This window comes from Salmo salar, chromosome ssa27 (genome assembly GCF_905237065.1).
Source record: "Salmo salar chromosome ssa27, Ssal_v3.1, whole genome shotgun sequence".
In the NCBI taxonomy this organism is placed as follows: domain Eukaryota; kingdom Metazoa; phylum Chordata; class Actinopteri; order Salmoniformes; family Salmonidae; genus Salmo; species Salmo salar.
The window spans coordinates 44,507,565-44,527,755 of NC_059468.1; the positions used below are offsets into that span (position 1 = coordinate 44,507,565).

The following is a 20,191-nucleotide window of genomic DNA, read 5'->3' on the forward strand; positions in this document are numbered from 1 at the left end:
ATCTGTGTTTAATATTCTAACACAGTGGAATACCTTCCATATCTGTGTTTAATATTCTAACACAGTGGAATACCTTCCATATCTGTGTTTAATATTCTAACACAGTGGAATACCTTCCATATCTGTGTTTAATATTCTAACACAGTGGAATACCTTCCATATCTGTGTTTAATATTCTAACACAGTGGAATACCTTCCATATCTGTGTTTAATATTCTAACACAGTGGAATACCTTCCATATCTGTGTTTAATATTCTAACACAGTGGAATACCTTCCATATCTGTGTTTAATATTCTAACACAGTGGAATACCTTCCATATCTGTGTTTAATATTCTAACACAGTGGAATACCTTCCATATCTGTGTTTAATATTCTAACACAGTGGAATACCTTCCATATCTGTGTTTAATATTCTAACACAGTGGAAGACATTCTATATCTGTGTTTAATATTCTAACACAGTGGAATACCTTCCATATCTGTGTTTAATATTCTAACACAGTGGAAGACATTCTATATCTGTGTTTAATATTCTAACACAGTGGAAGACATTCTATATCTTCTAACACAATGTTCCCCGCTTGCTGCCACAGGCTGATTAACAGAACATCTGGTGGCTGCTCTGGAGAGCACAGGTGAACATCTGCCTCACCAGCAGGTTTCAAGGAGTGTGTGTGTGTGTTTGCGTGTGTGTGTGTGTGTGTGTGTGCGTGCGTGCATGCGTGCGTGTGTGTTTGACCCGTAGCAGCACTGCCACCTGTGTGCCTCATGGCTGCGTTTGGACTGGTTGCTAGAGTCGATGCGTTTGGACTGGTTGCTAGGAGCGATGCGTTTGGACTGGTTGCTAGAGTCGATGCGTTTGGACTGGTTGCTAGGAGCGATGCGTTTGGACTGGTTGCTAGGGGCGATGCGTTTGGACTGGTTGCTAGGGGTGATGCGTTTGGACTGGTTGCTAGGAGCGATGCGTTTGGACTGGTTGCTAGGGGCGATGCGTTTGGACTGGTTGCTAGGGGCGATGAGTTTGGACTGGTTGCTAGAGTCGATGCGTTAGGACTTGTTTCTAGGGGCGACGGGACGGCTGGGGATAATTAGTTAGAGTCCCTCCATTTCAGAGGAGACATGTGTGAGTGTGGTTGTGAACATGTGTGTGTGTCTGTCTCTGTGTCCTACCTATACAGGTGTGTCTCTGTGCCCTACCTATACAGGTGTGTCTCTGTGCCCTACCTATACAGGTGTGTCTCTGTGCCCTACCTATACAGGTGTGTCTCTGTGTCCTACCTATACAGGTGTGTCTCTGTGCCCTACCTATACAGGTGTGTCTCTGTGCCCTACCTATACAGGTGTGTCTCTGTGTCCTACCTATACAGGTGTGTCTCTGTGTCCTACCTATACAGGTGTGTCTGTGTCCTACCTATACAGGTGTGTCTCTGTGTCCTACCTATACAGGTGTGTCTCTGTGTCCTACCTATACAGGTGTGTCTCTGTGTCCTACCTATACAGGTGTGTCTGTGTGTCCTACCTATACAGGTGTGTCTCTGTGTCCTACCTATACAGGTGTGTCTCTGTGCCCTACCTATACAGGTCTGTCTCTGTGTCCTACCTATACAGGTCTGTCTCTGTGTCCTACCTATACAGGTGTGTCTCTGTGTCCTACCTATACAGGTGTGTCTCTGTGCCCTACCTATACAGGTGTGTCTCTGTGTCCTACCTATACAGGTGTGTCTCTGTGCCCTACCTATACAGGTGTGTCTCTGTGTCCTACCTATACAGGTCTGTCTCTGTGTCCTACCTATACAGGTGTGTCTGTGTCCTACCTATACAGGTGTGTCTCTGTGCCCTACCTATACAGGTGTGTCTCTGTGTCCTACCTATACAGGTGTGTCTCTGTGTCCTACCTATACAGGTGTGTCTCTGTGTCCTACCTATACAGGTGTGTCTCTGTGTCCTACCTATACAGGTGTGTCTCTGTGTCCTACCTATACAGGTGTGTCTCTGTGTCCTACCTATACAGGTGTGTCTCTGTGCCCTACCTATACAGGTGTGTCTCTGTGTCCTACCTATACAGGTGTGTCTCTGTGTCCTACCTATACAGGTGTGTCTGTGTCTTACCTATACAGGTGTGTCTCTGTGTCCTACCTATACAGGTGTGTCTCTGTGTCCTACCTATACAGGTCTGTCTCTATGTCCTAACAATACAGGTGTGTCTGTGTCCTACCTATACAGGTGTGTCTCTGTGTCCTACCTATACAGGTGTGTCTGTGTCCTACCTATACAGGTGTGTCTCTGTGCCCTACCTATACAGGTGTGTCTCTGTGCCCTACCTATACAGGTGTGTCTCTGTGTCCTACCTATACAGGTGTGTCTCTGTGTCCTACCTATACAGCTGGGTACGGAGGAGTTCCAGTTAGCCAGGGCATTGGGGACGGTCAGACACTCTATAGCGGTGGATCCCTCCAATACGTATCCTGGGGAACACTCAAAGCGGATCACGGCTCCCACAGCAAAGTGATTCCCCATCCGCCTCCCGTTCCTGGGCTCTGGGACTGAAGTGCACTGGGTGGCACTGGTCCTTGGCACCGCTGTAGAGGAAGAGAAGAAGAGTGTCGTCTGGTCACTGTAGCTTTATCCAAGTACTGATTATCTAAGGACCCGGAGAGACCTGTAGTTACCCTGTAGCACAGTTAGACCTCATAGAGACCTGTAGTTACCCTGTAGTTATACCTCATAGAGACCTGTAGTTACCCTGTAGCACAGTTAAACCTCATAGAGACCTGTAGTTACCCTGTAGTTAGACCTCATAGAGACCTGTAGTTACCCTGTAGCACAGTTAAACCTCATAGAGACCTGTAGTTACCCTGTAGCACAGTTAAACCTCATAGAGACCTGTAGTTACCCTGTAGCACAGTTAGACCTCATAGAGACCTGTAGTTACCCTGTAGTTATACCTCATAGAGACCTGTAGTTACCCTGTAGCACAGTTAGACCTCATAGAGACCTGTAGTTACCCTGTAGCACAGTTAGACCTCATAGAGACCTGTAGTTACCCTGTAGTTAGACCTCATAGAGACCTGTAGTTACCCTGTAGCACAGTTAGACCTCATAGAGACCTGTAGTTACCCTGTAGATTAGACCTCATAGAGACCTGTAGTTACCCTGTAGTTAGACCTCATAGAGACCTGTAGTTACCCCTGTAGCACAGTTAGACCTCATAGAGACCTGTAGTTACCCTGTAGTTATACCTCATAGAGACCTGTAGTTACCCTGTAGTTATACCTCATAGAGACCTGTAGTTACCCTGTAGTTATACCTCATAGAGACCTGTAGTTACCCTGTAGCACAGTTAGACCTCATAGAGACCTGTAGTTACCCTGTAGTTATACCTCATAGAGACCTGTAGTTACCCTGTAGTTATACCTCATAGAGACCTGTAGTTACCCTGTAGCACAGTTAGACCTCATAGAGACCTGTAGTTACCCTGTAGTTATACCTCATAGAGACCTGTAGTTACCCTGTAGCACAGTTAGACCTCATAGAGACCTGTAGTTACCCTGTAGTTAGACCTCATAGAGACCTGTAGTTACCCTGTAGTTAGACCTCATAGAGACCTGTAGTTACCCTGTAGCACAGTTAGACCTCATAGAGACCTGTAGTTACCCTGTAGTTATACCTCATAGAGACCTGTAGTTACCCTGTAGTTAGACCTCATAGAGACCTGTAGTTACCCTGTAGCACAGTTAGACCTCATAGAGACCTGTAGTTACCCTGTAGCACAGTTAGACCTCATAGAGACCTGTAGTTACCCTGTAGTTAGACCTCATAGAGACCTGTAGTTACCCTGTAGTTATACCTCATAGAGACCTGTAGTTACCCTGTAGCACAGTTAGACCTCATAGAGACCTGTAGTTACCCTGTAGCACAGTTAGACCTCATAGAGACCTGTAGTTACCCTGTAGTTAGACCTCATAGAGACCTGTAGTTACCCTGTAGTTATACCTCATAGAGACCTGTAGTTACCCTGTAGCACAGTTAGACCTCATAGAGACCTGTAGTTACCCTGTAGTTATACCTCATAGAGACCTGTAGTTACCCTGTAGTTATACCTCATAGAGACCTGTAGTTACCCTGTAGCCATTAGACCTCATAGAGACCTGTAGTTACCCTGTAGTTAGACCTCATAGAGACCTGTAGTTACCCTGTAGTTATACCTCATAGAGACCTGTAGTTACCCTGTAGTTATACCTCATAGAGACCTGTAGTTACCCTGTAGTTATACCTCATAGAGACCTGTAGTTACCCTGTAGGTTAGACCTCATAGAGACCTGTAGTTACCCTGTAGCACAGTTAGACCTCATAGAGACCTGTAGTTACCCTGTAGCACAGTTAGACCTCATAGAGACCTGTAGTTACCCTGTAGGTTATACCTCATAGAGACCTGTAGTTACCCTGTAGATTAGACCTCATAGAGACCTGTAGTTACCCTGTAGTTATACCTCATAGAGACCTGTAGTTACCCTGTAGCACAGTTAGACCTCATAGAGACCTGTAGTTACCCTGTAGTTATACCTCATAGAGACCTGTAGTTACCCTGTAGCACAGTTAGACCTCATAGAGACCTGTAGTTACCCTGTAGTTAGACCTCATAGAGACCTGTAGTTACCCTGTAGCACAGTTAGACCTCATAGAGACCTGTAGTTACCCTGTAGTTATACCTCATAGAGACCTGTAGTTACCCTGTAGCACAGTTAGACCTCATAGAGACCTGTAGTTACCCTGTAGCGTTAGACCTCATAGAGACCTGTAGTTACCCTGTAGCAGTTATACCTCATAGAGTCCTGTAGTTACCCTGTAGCACAGTTAGACCTCATAGAGACCTGTAGTTACCCTGTAGTTATACCTCATAGAGACCTGTAGTTACCCTGTAGCACAGTTAAACCTCATAGAGACCTGTAGTTACCCTGTAGTTATACCTCATAGAGACCTGTAGTTACCCTGTAGTTATACCTCATAGAGACCTGTAGTTACCCTGTAGTTAGACCTCATAGAGACCTGTAGTTACCCTGTAGTTATACCTCATAGAGACCTGTAGTTACCCTGTAGCACAGTTAGACCTCATAGAGACCTGTAGTTACCCTGTAGTTAGACCTCATAGAGACCTGTAGTTACCCTGTAGTTATACCTCATAGAGACCTGTAGTTACCCTGTAGTTATACCTCATAGAGACCTGTAGTTACCCTGTAGCACAGTTAGACCTCATAGAGACCTGTAGTTACCCTGTAGTTATACCTCATAGAGACCTGTAGTTACCCTGTAGTTATACCTCATAGAGACCTGTAGTTACCCTGTAGTTAGACCTCATAGAGACCTGTAGTTACCCTGTAGTTAGACCTCATAGAGACCTGTAGTTACCCTGTAGTTATACCTCATAGAGACCTGTAGTTACCCTGTAGTTAGACCTCATAGAGACCTGTAGTTACCCTGTAGTTAGACCTCATAGAGACCTGTAGTTACCCTGTAGCACAGTTAAACCTCATAGAGACCTGTTGAAGGCACGCACCACACACACACACACCGCACAAATACAGAGGCGCATACAAACACAGACACAGTAATAGATACACGTGCACACAGACACATAGAAAGGTGGTAGGGGATTGGTACCGTGCTAGGGTACTCCTGTACCTACAGACCTACAGACACACACAGACACACACACACACAGACACACACAGACACACACAGACACATAGAAAGGTGGTAGGGGATTGGTACCGTGCTAGGGTACTCCTGTACCTACAGACCTACAGACCCATAGAAAGGTGGTAGAGGATTGGTACCGTGCTAGGGTACTCCTGTACCTACAGACCTATAGAAAGGTGGTAGAGGATTGGTACCATGCTAGGGTACTCCTGTACCTACTAGACCTACAGACACATAGAAAGGTGGTAGGGGATTGGTACCATGCTAGGGTACTCCTGTACCTACAGACACATAGAAAGGTGGTAGGGGATTGGTACCGTGCTAGGGTACTCCTGTACCTACAGACCCATAGAAAGGTGGTAGGGGATTGGTACCGTGCTAGGGTACTCCTGTACCTACAGACACATAGAAAGGTGGTAGGGGATTGGTACCATGCTAGGGTACTCCTGTACCTACAGACACATAGAAAGGTGGTAGGGGATTGGTACCGTGCTAGGGTACTCCTGTACCTACAGACCCATAGAAAGGTGGTAGGGGATTGGTACCGTGCTAGGGTACTCCTGTACCTACAAGCACAGTCATCGGTTATGGAGAGTAACAGGCTTGTTAGAACAGGCTGAGAGGAAAGCACAAAGAGAGGGGAGAGATGTCCTCCAGTGTGTGTGTGGGAGGGTGTGTGTGTGTGTGTGTGTGTATGTGTGTGTGAGAGTGTGAGTATGAGTGTGTGTATGTGTGGGAGGGTGTGTGTATGTGTGCGTACGCGTGTGTGTGTGAATACGTGTGTGTGTGTGTGTGTGTGTGTGTGTGTGTGTGTGTGTGTGTGTGTGTGTGTGTGTGTGTGTGTGTGTGTGTATGCGTGTGTGTGTGTATGCGTGTGTGTGTGTGTGTGTGTGTGTGTGTGTGTGTATGCGTGTGTGTGTGTGTGTGTATGCGTGTGTGTGTATGCGTGTGTGTGTGTGTGTGTATGCGTGTGTGTGTGTGTGTGTGTGTGTGTGTGTGTGTGTGTGTGTGTGTGTGTGTGTGTTACCTTGATACACCAGGTGGAATCCTTTGGAGCTGGACTGGCCTTTGGAGGTGAATCGGATCAGAACCTGATTGGACGTTGCCAACGGCAGCGACTCACCTGAGAAAGAGAGAATGAGACAAAAAAAGAGGGGAGTGAGAGACAAGGAGGAAGAGGAGGACGAGAGGGAGAGGAGTGAGAGAGGAGGAGAGAGGAGTGAGGAGGGAGAGAAGGAGGGAGAGGAGAGAGAGAGGAGGAAGAAGGGAGGAGGAGGGAGAGGAGTGAGTGACGGAGACAGATAAACCTAAATAAAACACAGGAACAATAGGTAATGAATCCTGAGAAACAGATGCAGCCAGCCAAAATAATGTAATGACATGTTATACTTCATCAATCCGTGGAGGCAAGCTAGAAGTAGAAGCAAAAAGTAGCTACTAGTCAATAGTAGTCACTAGTAGCGGCTAGAAGTAGCTAGTAGTAACTAGTACTATCGAGTAACAGCTAGTAGTCACTAGTAGTAGCTAGTAGTCACTAGTAGTAGCTAGTAGTCACTAGTAGTAGCTAGAAGTAGCTAGTAGTAGCTAGTAGTCACTAGTAGTAACTAGTAGTAGCTAGTAGTCACTAGTAGTAGCTAGTAGTCAGTAGTAGTAGCTAGAAGTAGCTAGCAGTAACTAGTAGTAGCTAGTAGTAACTAGTAGTCACTAGTAGTCACTAGTCGTAGCTAGTAGTCGCTAGTAGTCACTACTAGTCACTAGTAGTAGCTAGTAGTCACTAGTAGTAGCTAGTAGTCACTAGTAGTAGCTAGTAGTAGCTAGTAGTCACTAGTAGTAACTAGTAGTAGCTAGTAGTCACTAGTAGTAGCTAGTAGTCACTAGTAATAGCTAGAAGTAGCTAGCAGTAACTAGTAGTAGCTAGTAGTCACCAGTAGTAACTAGTAGTAGCTAGTAGTCGCTAGTAGTCACTAGTAGTCGCTAGTAGTAGCTAGTAGTCGCTAGTAGTAGCTAGTAGTAGCTGGTAGTCACTAGTAGTCACTAGTAGTAGCTAGTAGTCACTAGTAGTAGCTAGTAGTCGCTAGTAGTAGCTAGTAGTAGCTAGTGTCACCAGTAGTAACTAGTAGTAGCTAGTAGTCACTAGTAGTAGCTAGTAGTCACTAGTAGTAGCTAGTAGTCAGTAGTAGTCACTAGTAGTAGCTAGTAGTAGCTTGTAGTCACTAGTAGTAGCTAGTAGTCGCTAGTAGTAGCTAGTAGTCACTAGTAGTAGCTAGTAGTCACTAGTAGTAGCTAGTAGTCAATAGTAGTCACTAGTAGTACCTAATATTCACTAGTAGACACTAGTAGACGCTAGTAGTCACTAGTAGTCACTAGTAGTCACTAGTAGTAGCTAGTAGTCACTAGTAGTCACTAGTAGTCACTAGTAGTCAGTAGTAGTAGCTAGTAGTCACTAGTAGTCACTAGTAGTAGCTAGTAGTCACTAGTAGTAGCTAGTAGTCACTAGTAGTCAGTAGTAGTAGCTAGTAGTCGCTAGTAGTCACTAGTAGTAGCTAGTAGTCACTAGTAGTAGCTAGTAGTCACTAGTAATAGCTAGAAGTAGCTAGCAGTAACTAGTAGTAGCTAGTAGTCACCAGTAGTAACTAGTAGTAGCTAGTAGTCTCTAGTAGTAGCTAGTAGTCACTAGTAGTAGCTAGAAGTAGCTAGCAGTAACTAGTAGTCGCTAGTAGTAACTAGTAGTAGCTAGTAGTCACTAGTAGTAGCTAGTAGTCAGTAGTAGTAGCTAGAAGTAGCTAGCAGTAACTAGTAGTAGCTAGTAGTAACTAGTAGTCACTAGTAGTCGCTAGTAGTCGCTAGTAGTCAGTAGTAGTCGCTAGTAGTAGCTAGTAGTCGCTAGTAGTAGCTAGTAGTAGCTGGTAGTCACTAGTAGTCACTAGTAGTAGCTAGTAGTCACTAGTAGTAGCTAGTAGTCGCTAGTAGTAGCTAGTAGTAGCTAGTGTCACCAGTAGTAACTAGTAGTAGCTAGTAGTCACTAGTAGTAGCTAGTAGTCACTAGTAGTAGCTAGTAGTCAGTAGTAGTCACTAGTAGTAGCTAGTAGTAGCTTGTAGTCACTAGTAGTAGCTAGTAGTCGCTAGTAGTAGCTAGTAGTCACTAGTAGTAGCTAGTAGTCACTAGTAGTAGCTAGTAGTCAATAGTAGTCACTAGTATTACCTAATATTCACTAGTAGTCACTAGTAGACGCTAGTAGTCACTAGTAGTCACTAGTAGTCACTAGTAGTAGCTAGTAGTCACTAGTAGTCACTAGTAGTCACTAGTAGTCAGTAGTAGTAGCTAGTAGTCACTAGTAGTCACTAGTAGTAGCTAGTAGTCACTAGTAGTAGCTAGTAGTCACTAGTAGTCAGTAGTAGTAGCTAGTAGTCGCTAGTAGTCACTAGTAGTCACTAGTAGTCACTAGTAGTCACTAGTAGTAGCTAGTATTCACTAGTAGTCACTAGTAGTCACTAGTAGTCACTAGTAGTCACTAGTAGTAGCTAGTAGTAGCTAGTAGTCACTAGTAGTTGCTAGTAGTCACTAGTAGTAGCTAGTAGTCACTAGTAGTAGCTAGTAGTCACTAGTAGTAGCTAGTAGTAGCTAGTAGTCACTAGTAGTAGCTAGTAGTCACTAGTAGTAGCTAGTAGTAGCTAGTAGTAGCTAGTAGTCACTAGTAGTTGCTAGTAGTCACTAGTAGTAGCTAGTAGTCACTAGTAGTAGCTAGTAGTCACTAGTAGTAGCTAGTAGTCACTAGTAGTAGCTAGTAGTCACTAGTAGTAGCTAGTAGTCACTAGTAGTAGCTAGTAGTCAGTAGTAGTAGCTAGTAGTAGCTAGTAGTCACTAGTAGTAGCTAGTAGTCACTAGTAGTAGCTAGTAGTCACTAGTAGTAGCTAGTAGTCAGTAGTAGTAGCTAGTAGTAGCTAGTAGTCACTAGTAGTAGCTAGTAGTCAGTAGCTAGTAGTAGCTAGTAGTCACTAGTAGTAGCTAGTAGTCACTAGTAGTAGCTAGTAGTCACTAGTAGTAGCTAGTAGTCAGTAGTAGTAGCTAGTACTCAGTAGTAGTCGCTAGTAGTAGCTAGTAGTAGCTAGTAGTACTTCTGATATTGTTATATATATATATATATATATATATATATATATATATATGTTAGCCCTGTGGAAGAGACAGCTGATTTAGCCCACTTTGAGCACATGGTTTTAGGTTTCTACCTGAAAGTAATTTAAACAAAACTATTTCATACCTTTTCACTTGCTAGTTTTCCATCTGACTGGCGACAGATTTTCATGCGAATTTTCTAAAATCTGTATGAAAACCATATGCACATTTTCCACACCAGAGATATGTTTCCATCAATTTGGTATCAGCACGTACACTCTAGTCAACAGAATATAGTTTACATGATTGTCAGGACTAATCCCGCTCCTCCACCCAGACGCTCGTTTGTCGCCAGTCTGCTCATTATTACGCACACCTGTCACCATCGTTACACGAGACTCACCTGGACTCACCTGGACTCACCTGGACTCACCTGGACTCACCTGGACTCATCTGGACTCACCTGGACTCACCTGGACTCACCTGGACTCACCTGGACTCACCTGGACTCACCTGGACTCCCATCACCTTCCTGATTACATCCCTTATATCTGTCGCTCCCTTTTGGTCCTTTGTTATTGATTCTGTTTCAGAGTTTCACGTCTGTGTGCTACTCGTGGTTCTTGTTCCATGTTTCATTTATTATTACATTCACTCCCTGTACTTGCTGACTCCCAGGTGCTCAATGATGAGATTATTATTATTATTATTATGGCTAAAAGATCAAGATTTTTTTTTTAAATTATTTTTTACTTGTCAAGGAGGAAAGCCAAGCATTGATCATCATGTCACCAGAATAAGACCCTGAATATTTATTGAAAGAAGCATCAGATCCCTTTCATCACCCTGTTCATCATATTTTATTTCATTTTCTAAACGGTTTCCTGAGTCGTAGGACCACACAACAACACATCATCGCTTGACTCTGAAGTTTACTTCGAAAATGATGGTTATTATATCAATATTTGCGCAGAAAAGTATTTCCACTCACATTTTCTCAAATAATTCATTTTACCGGCTGCAAAAAAAATATAAGCAATTTGGAAAGTTTATCAACAAAATGTTTTTCTTGTCATTTCATGACATTATTTATCCGACATGTACGGTACTTTACTCACATTAAAAGGTTTGATGGAAACGTGGTTAATGTCAGTCTTTCTTCCTTACGTTGGCTGACTCACTGTTGGAATTATAGGCCTTGGCTTAGGTGACCTGTGACAAATTAGTTTAGTTGATCTCCTTGCTCTCTCTCTCTCTCTCTCTCTCTCTCTCTCTCTCTCTCTCTCTCTCTCTCTCTCTCTCTCTCTCTCTCTCTCTCTCTCTCTCTCTCTCTTTCTCTCTTCTTCCCTCTCTCTGTCTCCCCTCCTCTCTCCCTCTACCTTCCCTCTCTTCCCGCTTGTTCCCTCTCTCTCCCTCTCTCCCCTTCCCTCTCTCTCCCACCCCACCTCACTCCCTCTTCCCTCCACCAACCCTCCCTCCCTCCACCTTAAACTCTCTCTCTCTCTCTCTCTCTCTCTCTCTCTCTCTCTCTCTCTCTCAGCTTGGTGTTAACTGTGGAGAGAGAGAGAGAGGAGGGAGTATAGTCTACCCACACTCAGATTCCCAGAGGCAGCGTGTGTGTCCGTGTGTGTGTGTGGGAGGGTGTGTGCGTGTGTGTGGGAGGGTGTGTGTGTGTGTGTGTGGGTGTGTGCGTGTGTGTGTGGGAGGGTGTGTGTGTGTGTGTGGGAGGGAGGGTGTGTGCGTGTATGTGTGTGGGTGTGTGTGTGTGTGTGTGTGTGCATGTGCGTGTCTGTGTGTGTAGGAGGGTGTGTGTGTGCATGTCCGTGTGTGTGTGTGTGTGTGTGTGTGTGTGCGTGCGTGTGCGTGTGCGTGTGTGTGTGTGTGTGTGTGTGTGGGAGGGTGTGTGTGCATATATGTGTGGGAGGGTGTGTGCGTGTCCGTGTGTGCGTGTCCGTGTGTGCGTGTCCGTGTGTGCGTGTCCGTGTGTGCGTGTCCGTGTGTGCGTGTCCGTGTGTGCGTGTCCGTGTGTGTGTGTGTGCGTGTGTGTTATACAAAGTGTTGACAGTAGCACAAGGCCCCCAACATGGCTGGCCTGTGCTGTCGTCACCATGGTTACTCTGATTCCGCTGCGGGACCCCTCAGGCCATGCTGTGTAGTTTATTACAGGAAGTGCTCAGTGCGCCGTTATGGCAGCGGGGTTTAATAACGGCGAACGGTGGCAGGTATTAACACAGACAGACATGAGTAGGTGTGGGGAGAGCAAACACAAGCTATTCCACACATCATATAGTGTAGTGCACTGTTATAGGGAATAGGGTGCATTTGGGATGCAGTTAGTGTGTCTGGTATTGGTCCCAAGCTATCACTGTATGCCAAGTCCCTCTGCTTCCATTCTGCTTCCTAGCACCTTGCCCCCTGAAATCTTCAATGTGAACTATTTACTCTGCTACTACTGTGCCTTCAGAAAATAATCACACCCATTGATTTTTTTTATACATTTTGTTGTGTTACAAAAGACGGATTAAAATGGATTTATTATATATATTTTTTTATTTTAATTCAACGATCTACACAAGATACTCTGTAATGTCAAAGTGTGTAAGTCTCTAAGGGCTTTGCACAACTGGACTATACATTATGTGCCTATTAAATGATAATATTATATTATATTCTTTAAAAAATATATATATATTCAAGTTTTGTCAAGATGATTGTTGATCATTGTTAGTCAGCTATTTTCTTTTCGTACATTGTCAAGACGATTTATGTCAAAACTGTATCTAGGCCACTCAGGAATATTAAATGTCGTCTTGGTAAGCTGCTCCAGCGCATATTTGGCCTTGTGTTTTAGGTTATTGTCCTGCCGAAAGGTGAATTAATCTCCAGTGTAGATTTGGCCTTGTGTTTTAGGTTATTGTCCTGCCGAAAGGTGAATTAATCTCCAGTGTAGATTTGGCCTTGTGTTTTAGGTTATTGTCCTGCCGAAAGGTGAATTAATCTCCAGTGTAGATTCGGCCTTGTGTTTTAGGTTATTGTCCTGCTGAAAGGTGAATTCATCTCCAGTGGAGATTCGACCTTGTGTTTTAGGTTATTGTCCTGCCGAAAGGTGAATTTATCAGTGTCTGTTGGAAAGCAGACTGAACCAAGTTTCCTCAAGGATGTGGCCTTGAGCTTAGGTCTATTCTGTTTTATTTTTATCCTAAAAAACATGTTAGTCCTTGATGATGACAAACGTACCCATTAATCCATCCTAAATTATATTATATCTCTGTAACTGTTTTTAAAGTCACCATTGGCCTCATGTTGAAATCCCTGAGAGGTTTCCTTACTCTCCGGCAACTGAGTTAAGAATGGCGCATGTATCTTTGTAGTGACCTGGGTGTATTGATACACCATCCAAAGTGTAATTAACAACTTCACCGTGTTCAAAGGGATATTCAATGTCAGGTTTCTTCTTCACCCCATCTTCCACATTTTTATCAATTTTAAATTCAGGCTGTAGCACAAGAACATTTTAAAAACAGTCGAGGGCTATGAATACATTCTGAAGGCACTGTATCTGGCATATTAATGCACGTTAAAAAAAATGTATTGCTGAACACCAGGAATGTTGTCATGTTTTTCTGCAGTGATGGTTACCATAATAAGGAATTAAAGCTTTATTTAAATGTTATGTTCGTGTCTTGATTACTTTGATTTGACCACTGATTGGATAATAACAGCTTGTCAAGTATGCCAAGACATAATTTAACACTTCCGACCCTTATGCTAAAACTGAACTATGGCTTTGCTTGAGTGGGCTGAAGGGTACATTTCATCTTGTGTGCATGAGCTTGTGTCTGTGTTTAGGTGGTAATAGATGTAGACTGCAGGGTATATCAGTGACTGTGTTGAGGTGGTTATAGATGTAGACTGTAGGGTATATCAGTGTCTGTGTTTCTCTGTGGGCTTAAATGCTAGCTGTATTCTAATGGTAGAATATCTCAGCTCCGCTATGCTGCTAATTAAATGCTAGCTGTATTCTAATGGTAGAATATCTCAGCTCCGCTATGCTGCTAATTAAATGCTAGCTGTATTCTAATGGTAGAATATCTCAGCTCCGCTATGCTGCTAATTAAATGCTAGCTGTGTTCTAATGGTAGAATATCTCAGCTCCGCTATGCTGCTAATTAAATGCTAGCTGTGTTCTAATGGTAGAATATCTCAGCTCCGCTATGCTGCTAATTAAATGCTAGCTGTTTCTAATGGTAGAATATCTCAGCTCCGCTATGCTGCTAATTAAATGCTAGCTGTATTCTAATGGTAGAATATCTCAGCTCCGCTATGCTGCTAATTAAATGCTAGCTGTATTCTAATGGTAGAATATCTCAGCTCCGCTATGCTGCTAATTAAATGCTAGCTGTATCTCAGCTCAGCTCCGCTATGCTGCTAATTAAAGGCTAGCTGTATTCTAATGGTAGAATATCTCAGCTCCGCTATGCTGCTAATTAAATGCTAGCTGTGTTCTAATGTAGATCCTCTATGCTGCGAATTAAATGCTAGCTGTGTTTTAAAGGTAGAATATCTCCGCTCCGCTATGCTGCTAATTAAATGCTAGGTGTGTTCTAATGGTAGAATATCTCCGCTCCGTTATGCTGCTAATTAAATGCTAGCTGTGTTCTAATGGTAGAATATCTCTGCTCCGCTATGCTGCTAATTAAATGCTAGCTGTATCTCAGCTCAGCTCCGCTATGCTGCTAATTAAATGCTAGCTGTATCTCAGCTCAGCTCCACTATGCTGCTAATTAAATGCTAGCTGTATTCTAATGGTAGAATATCTCAGCTCCGCTATGCGGCTAATTAAATGCTAGCTGTGTTCTAATGGTAGAATATCTCAGCTCCGCTATGCTGCTAATTAAATGCTAGCTGTGTTCTAATGGTAGAATATCTCAGCTCCGCTATGCTGCTAATTAAATGCTAGCTGTGTTCTAATGGTAGAATATCTCTGCTCCGCTATGCTGCTAATTAAATGCTAGCTGTATTCTAATGGTAGAATATCTCAGCTCCGCTATGCTGCTAATTAAATGCTAGCTGTATCTCAGCTCAGCTCCGCTATGCTGCTAATTAAAGGCTAGCTGTATTCTAATGGTAGAATATCTCAGCTCCGCTATGCTGCTAATTAAATGCTAGCTGTATTCTAATAGCAGAATATCTCAGCTCCGCTATGCTGCTAATTAAATGCTAGCTGTGTTCTAATGGTAGAATATCTCAGCTCCGCTATGCTGCGAATTAAATGCTAGCTGTGTTTTAAAGGTAGAATATCTCCGCTCCGCTTTGCTAATAATTAAATGCTAGCTGTGTTCTAATGGTATCCTCTTATGCTGCTAATTAAATGCTAGCTGTGTTCTAATGGTAGAATATCTCTGCTCCGCTATGCTGCTAATGAAATGCTAGCTGTATCTCAGCTCAGCTCCGCTATGCTGCTAATTAAATGCTAGCTGTATCTCAGCTCAGCTCCACTATGCTGCTAATTAAATGCTAGCTGTATTCTAATGGTAGAATATCTCAGCTCCGCTATGCTGCTAATTAAATGCTAGCTGTGTTCTAATGGTAGAATATCTCAGCTCCGCTATGCTGCTAATTAAATGCTAGCTGTGTTCTAATGGTAGAATATCTCAGCTCCGCTATGCTGCTAATTAAATGCTAGCTGTGTTCTAATGGTAGAATTTCTCAGCTCCGCTATGCTGCTAATTAAATGCTAGCTGTGTTCTAATGGTAAAATATCTCAGCTCCGCTATGCTGCTAATTAAATGCTAGCTGTATTCTAATGGTAGAATATCTCAGCTCCGCTATGCTGCTAATTAAATTCTAGCTGTATTCTAATGGTAGAATATTTCAGCTCCGCTATGCTGCTAATTAAATGCTAGCTGTATCTCAGCTCAGCTCCGCTATGCTGCTAATTAAAGGCTAGCTGTATTCTAATGGTAGAATATCTCAGCTCCGCTATGCTGCTAATTAAATGCTAGCTGTGTTCTAATGGTAGAATATCTCAGCTCCGCTATGCTGCGAATTAAATGCTAGCTGTGTTTTAAAGGTAGAATATCTCCGCTCCGCTATGCTGCTAATTAAATGCTAGGTGTGTTCTAATGGTAGAATATCTCCGCTCCGTTATGCTGCTAATTAAATGCTAGCTGTGTTCTAATGGTAGAATATCTCTGCTCCGCTATGCTGCTAATTAAATGCTAGCTGTATCTCAGCTCAGCTCCGCTATGCTGCTAATTAAATGCTAGCTGTATCTCAGCTCAGCTCCACTATGCTGCTAATTAAATGCTAGCTGTATTCTAATGGTAGAATATCTCAGCTCCGCTATGCGGCTAATTAAATGCTAGCTGAGTTCTAATGGTAGAATATCTCAGCTCCGCTATGCTGCTAATTAAATGCTAGCTGTGTTCTAATGGTAGAATATCTCAGCTCCGCTATGCTGCTAATTAAATGCTAGCTGTGTTCTAATGGTAGAATATCTCTGCTCCGCTATGCTGCTAATTAAATGCTAGCTGTATTCTAATGGTAGAATATCTCAGCTCCGCTATGCTGCTAATTAAATGCTAGCTGTATCTCAGCTCAGCTCCGCTATGCTGCTAATTAAAGGCTAGCTGTATTCTAATGGTAGAATATCTCAGCTCCGCTATGCTGCTAATTAAATGCTAGCTGTATTCTAATAGCAGAATATCTCAGCTCCGCTATGCTGCTAATTAAATGCTAGCTGTGTTCTAATGGTAGAATATCTCAGCTCCGCTATGCTGCGAATTAAATGCTAGCTGTGTTTTAAAGGTAGAATATCTCCGCTCCGCTATGCTAATAATTAAATGCTAGCTGTGTTCTAATGGTAGAATATCTCCGCTCCGTTATGCTGCTAATTAAATGCTAGCTGTGTTCTAATGGTAGAATATCTCTGCTCCGCTATGCTGCTAATGAAATGCTAGCTGTATCTCAGCTCAGCTCCGCTATGCTGCTAATTAAATGCTAGCTGTATCTCAGCTCAGCTCCACTATGCTGCTAATTAAATGCTAGCTGTATTCTAATGGTAGAATATCTCAGCTCCGCTATGCTGCTAATTAAATGCTAGCTGTGTTCTAATGGTAGAGTATCTCAGCTCCGCTATGCTGCTAATTAAATGCTAGCTGTGTTCTAATGGTAGAATATCTCAGCTCCGCTATGCTGCTAATTAAATGCTAGCTGTGTTCTAATGGTAGAATTTCTCAGCTCCGCTATGCTGCTAATTAAATGCTAGCTGTGTTCTAATGGTAAAATATCTCAGCTCCGCTATGCTGCTAATTAAATGCTAGCTGTATTCTAATGGTAGAATATCTCAGCTCCGCTATGCTGCTAATTAAATTCTAGCTGTATTCTAATGGTAGAATATCTCAGCTCCGCTATGCTGCTAATTAAATGCTAGCTGTATTCTAATGGTAGAATATCTCCGCTCCGCTGCTAATTAAATGCTAGCTGTGTTCTAATGGTAGAATATCTCCGCTCCGCTATGCTGCTAATTTAATGCTAGCTGTATCTCAGCTCAGCTCCGCTATGCTGCTAATTAAATGCTAGCTGTATCTCAGCTCAGCTCCACTATGCTGCTAATTAAATGCTAGCTGTAATCTAATGGTAGAATATCTCAGCTCCGCTATGCTGCTAATTAAATGCTAGCTGTGTTCTAATGGTAGAATATCTCAGCTCCGCTATGCTGCTAATTAAATGCTAGCTGTGTTCTAATGGTAGAATATCTCAGCTCCGCTATGCTGCTAATTAAATGCTAGCTGTATTCTAATGGCAGAATATCTCAGCTCCGCTATGCTGCTAATTAAATGCTAGCTGTATTCTAATGGTAGAATATCTCAGCTCCGCTATGCTGCTAATTAAATGCTAGCTGTATCTCAGCTCAGCTCTGCTATGCTGCTAATTAAATGCTAGCTGTGTTCTAATGGTAGAATATCTCAGCTCCGCTATGCTGCTAATTAAATGCTAGCTGTGTTCTAATGGTAGAATATCTCAGCTCCGCTATGCTGCTAATTAAATGCTAGCTGTGTTCTAATGGTAGAATATCTCAGCTCCGCTATGCTGCTAATTAAATGCTAGCTGTATTCTAATGGTAGAATATCTCAGCTCCGCTATGCTGCTAATTAAATGCTAGCTGTGTTCTAATGGTAGAATATCTCAGCTCCGCTATGCTGCTAATTAAATGCTAGCTGTATTCTAATGGCAGAATATCTCAGCTCCGCTATGCTGCTAATTAAATGCTAGCTGTATTCTAATGGTAGAATATCTCAGCTCCGCTATGCTGCTAATTAAATGCTAGCTGTATCTCAGCTCAGCTCTGCTATGCTGCTAATTAAATGCTAGCTGTGTTCTAATGGTAGAATATCTCAGCTCCGCTATGCTGCTAATTAAATGCTAGCTGTATTCTAATGGTAGAATATCTCAGCTCCGCTATGCTGCTAATTAAATGCTAGCTGTATTCTAATGGTAGAATATCTCAGCTCCGCTATGCTGCTAATTAAATGCTAGCTGTATTCTAATGGTAGAATATCTCAGCTCCGCTATGCTGCTAATTAAATGCTAGCTGTGTTCTAATGGTAGAAAATCTCAGCTCCGCTGTGTCGCTAATTAAATGCTAGCTGTGTTCTAATGGTAGAATATCTCAGCTCCGCTATGCTGCTAATTAAATGCTAGCTGTGTTCTAATGGTAGAATATCTCAGCTCCGCTATGCTGCTAATTAAATGCTAGCTGTGTTCTAATGGTAGAATATCTCAGCTCCGCTATGCTGCTAATTAAATGCTAGCTGTGTTCTAATGGTAGAATATCTCAGCTCCGCTATGCTGCTAATTAAATGCTAGCTGTATCTCAGCTCAGCTCTGCTATGCTGCTAATTAAATGCTAGCTGTGTTCTAATGGTAGAATATCTCAGCTCCGCTATGCTGCTAATTAAATGCTAGCTGTATTCTAATGGTAGAATATCTCAGCTCCGCTATGCTGCTAATTAAATGCTAGCTGTATTCTAATGGCAGAATATCTCAGCTCCGCTATGCTGCTAATTAAATGCTAGCTGTATTCTAATGGTAGAATATCTCAGCTCCGCTATGCTGCTAATTAAATGCTAGCTGTATCTCAGCTCAGCTCTGCTATGCTGCTAATTAAATGCTAGCTGTGTTCTAATGGTAGAATATCTCAGCTCCGCTATGCTGCTAATTAAATGCTAGCTGTATTCTAATGGTAGAATATCTCAGCTCCGCTATGCTGCTAATTAAATGCTAGCTGTGTTCTAATGGTAGAATATCTCAGCTCCGCTATGCTGCTAATTAAATGCTAGCTGTGTTCTAATGGTAGAATATCTCCGCTCCGTTATGCTGCTAATTAAATGCTAGCTGTATTCTAATGGTAGAATATCTCAGCTCCGCTATGCTGCTAATTAAATGCTAGCTGTGTTCTAATGGTAAAATATCTCAGCTCCGCTATGCTGCTAATTAAATGCTAGCTGTATCTCAGCTCAGCTCCACTATGCTGCTAATTAAATGCTAGCTGTATTCTAATGGCAGAATATCTCAGCTCCGCTATGCTGCTAATTAAATGCTAGCTGTATTCTAATGGTAGAAAATCTCAGCTCCGCTGTGTCGCTATATGCTTGGTTTGAGAGAAGGCCATGGAGCTGCCTAGACCAGTTGATATCTCTCTCTCTCTCTCTCTCTGTTTATTGAAGTGTAAAGTGTGTATTCTGAGACTGCTGCCACCGGACAGGAAACAGTGGTAATATTATGTCTGTCAGGCCATAGATCTGAGACAATGAGAGATGGACATGTGCACTGCACAATTGTACGACTTTTCTTTGATATTGCTCCCTCTCTTCTCGCTTCCTCTTTCTCTTGTGCTCTTTCTAAATCCCTCTTCCTTTTCTTTTATTTCTTCCCCTGCCCATTCTTTCAATCCTTTGTTTCCATTTTCACTCTTTCAGACACACCATTTCCCTCTCACCCATCTCTCTCTCCATCTCTCTCGCCATCCCTCTCTCTCTCCATCTCTCTCGCCATCCCTCTCTCTCTCCATCCCTCTCTCTCATCCCTCTCTGTCCATCTCTCTATCCCTCTCTCGATCCCCCTCTCCATCTCTCTCCATCCCTCTCTGACCTCCCCTCCCCCTATCCCTCTCTCCATCCCTCCCTCGCTCCATCTCTCCATTCATCCATCCCTCTCTATCTCCATCTCTCCATCCATCCATCCATCCATCCATCCCTCTCTATCTCCATCCATCCCTCTCTATCTCCATCCCTCTCTATATCGATCCCTCTCTCTCTCCATCTCTCTCTCTCCGCTCCTCACTCTCTCCACCACTCCCTCTCCATCTCT

General features: G+C 43.1%; 1 protein-coding gene across 1 annotated transcript in view; it reads right to left on the reverse strand.

The window, feature by feature from the left end:
• Window positions 1-20,191, reverse strand: part of LOC106589158 (CUB and sushi domain-containing protein 2) — an 881,306-nt gene that overhangs the window by 190,642 nt on the left and 670,473 nt on the right. Inside the window, exons 36-37 of the mRNA XM_045709574.1 lie at window positions 6,728-6,823; window positions 2,379-2,582 (exon numbers count right to left, since the gene is read on the reverse strand). Of these exons, the coding sequence (XP_045565530.1) occupies window positions 2,379-2,582; window positions 6,728-6,823 (300 nt within the window). The remainder of the gene's footprint in view (window positions 1-2,378; window positions 2,583-6,727; window positions 6,824-20,191) is intronic.